This window comes from Silene latifolia, chromosome 8, assembly GCF_048544455.1.
Source record: "Silene latifolia isolate original U9 population chromosome 8, ASM4854445v1, whole genome shotgun sequence".
Lineage (NCBI taxonomy): Eukaryota > Viridiplantae > Streptophyta > Magnoliopsida > Caryophyllales > Caryophyllaceae > Silene > Silene latifolia.
In genome coordinates, this window is record NC_133533.1 from 14,505,736 (window position 1) to 14,513,969 (window position 8,234).

Below are 8,234 nucleotides of genomic sequence, written 5' to 3' on the forward strand. Positions count from 1 at the left end.
AGCCTTTTTCGCTAAGGCATGAGCTTTGAAGTTACAGTCTCTGCGAACATAACTAAAACACAAACAATGAAAAACAGATGAAATAAGAGAAATGTCTTGGAGAATGCCCTTAATGAGATGATGCTTCGTCTGATTTCCCATCCATTGCGTCAGCAGCGGGAGGCAGTCAGAAGAAAGTTCAATGTGAAGAAAGCCTTCCTGACGTGCCCAAGCGATGGCCTCCTTCACTCCTAGGGCTTCAGCTTGAAGGGGAGATTCAGCCCGACCACATAAATAACCTTCATATATAGATTTCCCTTCAGCCCCAAAAGCAATCCATCCAAACCCCGCAAGACACGGTTTTTCCAACTTGCATCAACATAAATACGTATCATAGCGCAAGGAGAGAAACTTCCAATACAATAAAAAGGCCTGCCCCCACGGAGCATCTGGAAGTCAATATCATTATCAGAAGAAGATCCTGGGGCACCGTTCTCAAAACCAGGCGGATGTAAAGGAGCATTGTTACTCTTATCATATGCTTGAAGAACGTCTGTAATCAGTTGTCGAGCCTTGATGAAGAAGACGTTCGGGTTAAAGGCTTCACCCCTGAAGCGGATGTTATTTCTTAAATACCAGAGCACATTATAGAAGTAGTCAATTCCAGGTTTTTTTTAGACAACAGAGTCAATTCCAGGTTACACGCATTGGCTATCAATTTTGCATTGCAACAAAAAAAAAAAAAAAAAAAAAAAAAAAAGATCCGACCTACCGGATTCGAACCAGTGACCTAAGGATAACTGCACCTACTACAGTCCTCCGCTCTACCAACTGAGCTAAGGTCGGTTGCTGATTCTCTAGTGTTAATTGTATGTATTTAATTATAATGCTTCAGAGAGACAAATTTCCCTAGAAACAAAAGGAACACTCTTCTACAGTTCTACAACAAAACCTCCTAATTTTTGTTCACTATCAACTGTATGTTTAAGGGTACAGATTAACACTCTTCTCTAATTGCATTCATCCGTCTCTTACTCGCTACATAAACAATCGTTTTAATTTTTAAATCACATAAAATTGCAAAACCATCTACAACCGACCTAGTTGAATAATACTTCTCTCTAATATTATGTGTAATTTTTTTTATTACGGTATAACCGTATTAGAATTAAATTTCAATTTAACCGAAATTCTAATCATTTGTCCATAAAATATGTCACACACATGAATCATGACAATTGACAATCCTATAATTTCGCCGTCCCAGTCTCATATGAAACCTGCGTTATACAAAAAACTAGCAAATGAGATAAATGCGGGTCACCAAAGTGAATTTTGAAGGCTCGTAGGCACATAGTTCAGAGATAAATTAACTCAAAATCACTATATTCTATAAACATTTTTCCTATAATTTTGCTCATAGGCATCCTCCATCGCGAGATTATGGCTCTTTGGCTTATTTTCCGTGTAATTCTGCAAACCCGTAATATATAACAATGATGTATAACTTAAATGAGACCGTAAAAAGAATAATATTTTTTTTTTATCTATACTTGTACGTCGATCACTAGCTTGACCCCCTGCGCCTGACGTGCGTAATTACAAGGGCCCTTTGTGTACCTTACGGCTTCATGGACCATAGGAGTTGTGACTGACTTGCTTCGACTATAAATATTTTCTTGTGAGCTCGTGTGATGAATTTGCTGTAATCTTTATATACCAATAACATATGTAATCACAGGAAGAATTTGCTGATCAGTGTGTGAGAGGTCTTGAGTTTAGAGATTACTTTGCATGTTTCTTGAAAAATGGCTTCTGGCAAACAAGGAGTTTCTCTTTGTTGTTGCTTTCTAGGTCGATAACACGAGCCTCCCATCTCAGCTGTGCAATGATGGGTCTTGCTGACTCGATCACTGAAACTGTGTCTCGGAATATTACCCATCCCTGATCAGATAAGGTTTAATTGTTAGCAGTTTCTTTACTGTTTTAGGTTACAGAGTAATTACGGAGGAGTTCTATAGGTACCTCCTATGTTACCCCGACTCTCCGACACGGGTGTCGTGTCTGACACGTGTCGAATGTCGGATACAGCTATTTTAAGCGGATTTTTCAATTTTTTGGTCTAAAACGAAGTGTCTAAATGCCGTGTCGGTCTCGGACACACGACACGGCAGCTAAGTGAAGTGTCGGAGTAACATATACCTCTGGGCGAAGTATTCGGTCTATCTCAACAAGTATATCGGACGTGATACATCTGCGCTGAAGCTGGTTTTCTAAGGTAAGGAGGCCGTCAGCATGCACCATATCATAAGTTCGAGGATATGTAGGAAATGCTTCACACCTACACACGGAAATACAACAGCATTTCAGCAATCGACAAAATAAAAGCATAAGAAATCTCCGAATTCCCCAATTCCCTAAAAGATGAAGTAATGCTACGAGAGTTCCTTGTACTTTACCAGTCATGCAATACACCGACAAAACCTCTGTCTAGAATTAGAGGTAGGTAGTTGGGTCCGCTTGTTGGTACAACATTCATGACCCACACAGACTTGCCAGTGTCCATTAAAGCAGCATTAAAACCACCAAAGCGAGCATTCATATCTAGCACATTCCTGAGCATGTTGAAAGGTGGGGAGGGATCCTCATCCCCAGGTCTCTTTGGATGGTCTGAGAAAATTATAGGTGACAGAAGAGACCAATAATCACGGACTGCAGAATTCCAAATGGCATTGTCGTCGACCAAATCTTCAGAACGTAGCCCTGGATAATCAAAGAATGAATTAATTACAGTCCAGGAAAATCTGCAACAGTATGGCAAGATTGCTCAACTTTCCATTTCGGCTTCTTTTAAAATAGTTTACCACTTTCAATACTTAATTGATGGATATGGAAAATTGATAATGGTTCACCGTAGCCCGTAAGTCACGTGTGAGGACACATTTTCATTAATAATAGAGCGACAATTAAGTGTTTATGGAGCCAATGGCTCACTATTTTTCGGTTCTTTGTTTCATGGAATAAGCAAAATGGTTCAATGCGCTAATTGCGCTTCTTTTCTTTTTATACTGACTTAACAACCATTTTATGCAAACAGACTGACTGTGGTGTTAACTAGGTAAGGGCGTAAGGCTGCGTCCCCCCTAGCCCGACATTTCGGGACCCCTTGGGCAACGGAAGGTTTTTTTGCTGTTGCTAGAGGTGTATTTAGGGCATTTCTCCTTAATCCGTTAAAATGGGCCCAAATAAAAATTGACGCATCTTTTTGGGATGGAGGAAGTATAATCAACCAATCTAAGTAAACACGGAGATAATAAAACGTACCATGAGGTTGAAGCTCTTTTTCATTCAACTTTGCTCTAGAAGGCCAAGTTGACCTTTGATCAACCGAGACCCATCGAGGGCTGCGAGTACCTGATATGCATGTTTGGAGGGGTCGATAATATGGAGATTCAATATCCAGACCTTTGCTGCATACAGCAGGCACAGTACCAGGTTTCCTGAAACGTAAGGTCGGCAACTATGAGTCTATGACATAACCACAAACTGCAAGGAAATGCTCTTCAGAAGAAAGCGGCCAAGGAAATAACTGACCTAGAAAAATAGCAACCTCTTTTGGCAGTCTTCTTCCAAACAACCGTTTCTTCCTGCTGTGACAATAACTCCCAACAAAGGCTCTTAGTGAAACTATCGACGAGGTTCCATCTCTTCTGGTTTACTTTGTTACGAGCATTGGTAATAGGAGAAGTCCAGACAAAATATCCACCTGGTCTCAAGACTCTATCAACTTCAATCAAGTACAAGCCATCTGTAAGATACGAACATTTCAATATGAATCTAGTTTGACTTTCCGAATCATATTAATTAACTGCAAGTAAAAGCCTTAGAGCTAGCAGAGCAAATAAATTGGCTCGCATGATCAAAATAGCAACTGCTGCTTCACAACCCGATTTTCAGTTACTAAAAAAGCAGCAGCAGCAGCAAATGGGGTGAAGAACCACCGGTAACTATAAATGCTCGTACCTTTGATATCCCAGTCAATGGCACATCTTGCACAATGGACCATGTCATAAGATAGAGATGGAAAAGGCAACTGCTTTGTCGTAAAGGAACTAATCATGGCTGGAAGACCTCTTTCAAGTGTGAGCTGTACTTGACTACCCGAAAGCTCGTAAGGTGCAATGCACATTGTAAGTAGCTGGTTTGAAAAGAGGTGTGCACCAAATGTACCAAAACCGCAATCTATGTCTAGGATATTTCTTACCTGCACCAAAAAAATATGCTTTGTGATCATGGATTTCTTAGGGATCGCATAGTAACTACATTATTTAGAGATGAAAGAACAGAAAATAAATGCTGAAGATTAAGTATTTTACATTGACCAAAAGGACAGACAACACCGGGGAATAGCAGCCTTACCCTTATGTCAATAAACAAAGAGAGACTGTTTCCAAACGACCCATAATGTTAAATGTGTCGAGAACTACATCAATTGGCTTCTGCATCATAGTAAAAGAAGCATAACTACTTTAACGACCAGTTCACCCAACTAAATAGACAAAAGAAAATAGAGTAGCGGGGAAAATTACATAACATGACGAAAAAAGGATCACATACCCCAGCTTGAACAAAATTTGCCGAACTTCTTAACCCAATCATTTCAGCAACTTGATGAGAGTAATCCTCGATACTATCTGATGTCAGAGAATCAGAACGAAATGAGATCTGCTCATCATCCAACATCATCATCCTGGATTGAGAGTCAGAGTGATTAGATAACAAATACATAGCAAAACCAAATGCAACTCACACAGTTCAGAAAATCACCTTTTAGTCAAGCTTCCGGAAGAAAGTACTTCTTGAGCACTAATTTTGACATTTGCAACCCAAATGACATCTCTTCCGGTAGGCCATCTAAGAGGATTCCTATAATTCAATGGAGGTGAAATCAAGCATTCCCGTCTTAAGTCATGCTCACAAAGACGATCATACTCATTTCCACTAGAGTAACCCAAAGCCTTGTTTGAAACATTATAGCATGGCACAAAATTCTCGTACTCCTCAAAACAGAAGTCCAGTTCAGTAACTTTGGACGTCCCCAAAGAGAGATCACTTATAGCTAGAAGATCGGACACAAGTTGCTCTTGCATTCTCCTATAACTGTGAATGATATGCCCTCTAGACGATGATGATATTGAGATTGTCCACCAAAAGGATATAGTTAATGCAAGAATTACTATGAGAGCTAAACTGATCCTAATGACAACCATTGCAAACTTGTGCCGATTTCTTGGTTTGGCACCAATTTCATTCACACCCAATTTTGGAGACGGGTTATCAGAAGAAAGTAATCGAAATTGTGTTTTTAACGATAAAAAGCTATTATCGGACAAAGAACGAGACCCATGAATATCTTCCTTTTCTGTTTTGTCTTTCTTTTGTGAGTCATCAGAGTCCCTGGAGCCATTGCTGTCAACAGAAAACCGCCTTTGTTCGCCAGATATGCCTCTTTGCAGAGGCCTTGACATTTTATAAGGTAAAAAATCCTACACTAGGAGCTTTAAAGATTCAACATAAATAATCAATACCTTAATAAAAATTATAAATTCATTTTTTTTTTTTGGTGATGAGGGGGTTGAATCCCCCGGGCCCATGCATTCCCGCACCACCACATGGACCATGTAAGCCACCCCCTTCGGGGGCTGCAGTGGCCAAGTGATCATCGCCCAAGCTGGTAGTCGAACCCGGGACCTTTCAACTCCTGCATTTCTGCAAGCTTCGAGGTTTAACCCGGCTACCACTGAACTAACCCCACTTGGTTTAATTATAAAGTTACTCAATGCAATTCTCGATGTAATTTTCATTATGGGTCATTCAGACACAGACTATCAAATTATCAATTTGTTAGTATTGGGACAAGGTTGCGGACATCTGACCCCTCTGAACTCGCCACATTTGCAGGAGCAATTGAGGTACCGCGATAATAACACAAGGGTACCCAGATCCCAACCAAACATTCTTAGAGACAAGATACTAAAATGTTTCATGACCAGGTAACACAAAAGGTTGAAATTTGCAGAAAAAGTGAAAATGAAACAGTAATTGTGATCAACTATGTAAACAACTAAAAGGGTAAATGACAAAAAAAAAAAAAAAAAAAAAAAAAATACAATCAAAGTGACACTACAAAAAAAAATAAAAAAAAAATTCTAATCAACTAAAATGAGACCCAGAAAAAATAACAGGAAAAAACATTAAATTTAATTAATCCATTACATAATTCAACAATACTTTTTCCGTCCTAGTCATTTGTTTACCTTAATCATACATTGTGAGGTGTATGTTAGTAAAAAGGTAAGCAAATGATTGTGACGGGGGAGTAATTCTAAATTCCAAATCAATCCACTATAACATACTCCGTCTTTTCAAGTCATTTCCATACGTTTGTTCATAACATGTGAAAAGAATTTTGAACAAACGTATGGAAATGACTCGAAAGGAGATAGTATCCATTGATTAATAAGTAAGGTACTAAATTTGATCAAGATCAATCAAATAAGCTAAAAAAAAGGGATAATTGAGAAATACCTGAGAATTGAAGAATCAGTGAGTTGAAGATTGAATCATATAATTTGAAAAAAAAAATTAAAGACCATTGAAATAAAAATTCAATTGTAGTGATGTATGTGAATTTGAAATAAATTGTGGAAGAGTTTGATTTGAATTGAAGAATAAATGAATGAAATGTAATGAAGTTGTTTATGATTTATGATAATTAAGCATAAGCTTAAGGTAAGCTAAGCAAAGCCCAGTGCTTGTTTACTGGAAGTAGTACTGTAATAGTGGTACTTAGCCTTTACTAAATCTTTGGAGCATTAAATGCTCAGTTTTATAATTAATTATTTTCAGCTTTTTCTTCCCTCATTTTACTGTTTGAAATTGGACTTTAGTAGTTTAGTGGAAACTCCGAACAATAACTCACAAGCTTACATACAATGATACATAAAGGATACAAACATCACAAATGGGGTGGTGGTTGTAATTATGATTCCGTTTCAAAACTTGTCTACAACTTTGATTCTCATTTTCGTGTTTTATCTTTTGTCTCAATTTATTTATCTTTAGACACATATTATCTTATAATATCAATACAATTATCTTCAAATTAGAGTCGTTTAATAAATTTGAGAAGTCCGATTCCAAACGTAGTTTGAACTTTGAGCATTGAGGCCCCAATGTAGTAGAAAAACTTATGTATAACATGGAACTTGAACATTGACATTTATCCGGTAAATTAGGGTTTAAAAAGTTTGGGGTCATGATTCTTAAAACCTTATGAACTTGCTACTAAACTGTTCTATTTTTAATGATTAATGTTTAACTACTAAACAGTTCTATTTTTAATGATTAATGTTTATGTGTTAATTGGAGAGGTAATAAAATATAAGATGAGACACGAAAATGAAACTATTCGAATTCATAGGTTGTTGAAAGTCAATCAAATATGGAATATGTGATCTGTACAAAGACCTTTATAGCATTAGCTCACTTTGCTTGCACTTTAATTCAGTACAAAGTCTATTGCAAAGTTGTTTACCCAAATCCATATTTTACAATGTACTCCCATGTTTGTATCAATTGTATGTATGTATGTAGATGTGGCTACCAATTAGATCTTGATAATGGTAGTAAAATCTATATGGAATAAGTACGCGTATTATTCTTGCTTTTCTTGATTCTTACTTTTGTACCCTGCATGCATGTATGACAGCCTGACATATTCATCACTCTATATAGTAGTTTCACATCTCATGCACTTACCACCACGCGTATAATTAATTGTATAAAGTTGTTTTCTAGTGAGTTTGGTTATTTATATAAAATTAAATGTAAATTATTGACTGAGATAGAGGGAGTACTAAAAATTCATTTTCGGCAAAAATAGTTCATTTTTTGGCATTGACTCACCATTTTCATGATGTTAAATCCAATTCTTCACTTCCTAACCACAATAATTGACGATAAAGTTTTACTAAACTTAGCATAATCACCTCAATTTATCTATCTCTTACCCGAATCAAAATATAAATTCACCAAAATAAAATCATTATCGATATTTATCTGAACATGGTAGTAAATTCTTCTTCAACAATTATGATCTATTATGGGCAAAATCAACATCTAGTGTTAGCTATTTGAAAATAATCATGTATTCACTCTTAAGATCACTTATTGCTATTTCATTAGTTTTCTTA

The 8,234-nt window shown here is 37.1% G+C and overlaps 1 protein-coding gene and 1 non-coding gene across 4 annotated transcripts; both read right to left on the minus strand.

Annotated features, from left to right (window-relative positions):
* Window positions 1–741: 741 nt before the first annotated feature.
* On the minus strand, window positions 742–825 carry TRNAY-GUA (transfer RNA tyrosine (anticodon GUA)). The gene is given in 2 exon segments: window positions 742–777; window positions 789–825. It is a non-coding gene; the product is annotated as a tRNA-Tyr (tRNA).
* Window positions 826–1,351: 526 nt separating this feature from the next.
* LOC141596438 (putative pectin methyltransferase QUA2) lies at window positions 1,352–6,951 on the minus strand. Of its 3 annotated transcripts, none has more exons than XM_074416598.1 (9): window positions 6,568–6,951; window positions 4,807–5,525; window positions 4,597–4,729; window positions 4,003–4,243; window positions 3,574–3,787; window positions 3,304–3,479; window positions 2,439–2,742; window positions 2,182–2,320; window positions 1,352–1,923 (listed from the first exon to the last, which is right to left on the minus strand). In XM_074416598.1, exons 2-9 carry the CDS (start codon window positions 5,505–5,507, stop codon window positions 1,765–1,767), a joined length of 2,067 nt encoding a protein of 688 aa, XP_074272699.1. In that variant the 5' UTR covers window positions 5,508–5,525; window positions 6,568–6,951; the 3' UTR covers window positions 1,352–1,764. The 3 variants fall into 3 exon arrangements, with proteins under 3 accessions (XP_074272699.1, XP_074272696.1, XP_074272697.1); XM_074416595.1 differs by having other exon boundaries at window positions 4,807–5,530; XM_074416596.1 differs by having other exon boundaries at window positions 4,807–5,537; window positions 6,568–6,646.
* Between the last annotated feature and the right edge of the window lie 1,283 nt (window positions 6,952–8,234).

What these genes read in the sequence shown, in the direction of transcription:
- LOC141596438 (XM_074416598.1), bottom strand. Translation starts at nt 5,507, where the DNA reads ATGTCAAGGCCTCTGCAAAGAGGCATATCTGGCGAACAAAGGCGGTTT. An exon ending in TCCGGAAGCTTGACTAAAAG is followed by an intron (nt 4,730 to 4,806) that starts GTGATTTTCTGA and finishes CTCTCAATCCAG; the next exon opens with GATGATGATGTTGGATGATG. An exon ending in CAAATTTTGTTCAAGCTGGG is followed by an intron (nt 4,244 to 4,596) that starts GTATGTGATCCT and finishes TTTTTGGTGCAG; the next exon opens with GTAAGAAATATCCTAGACAT.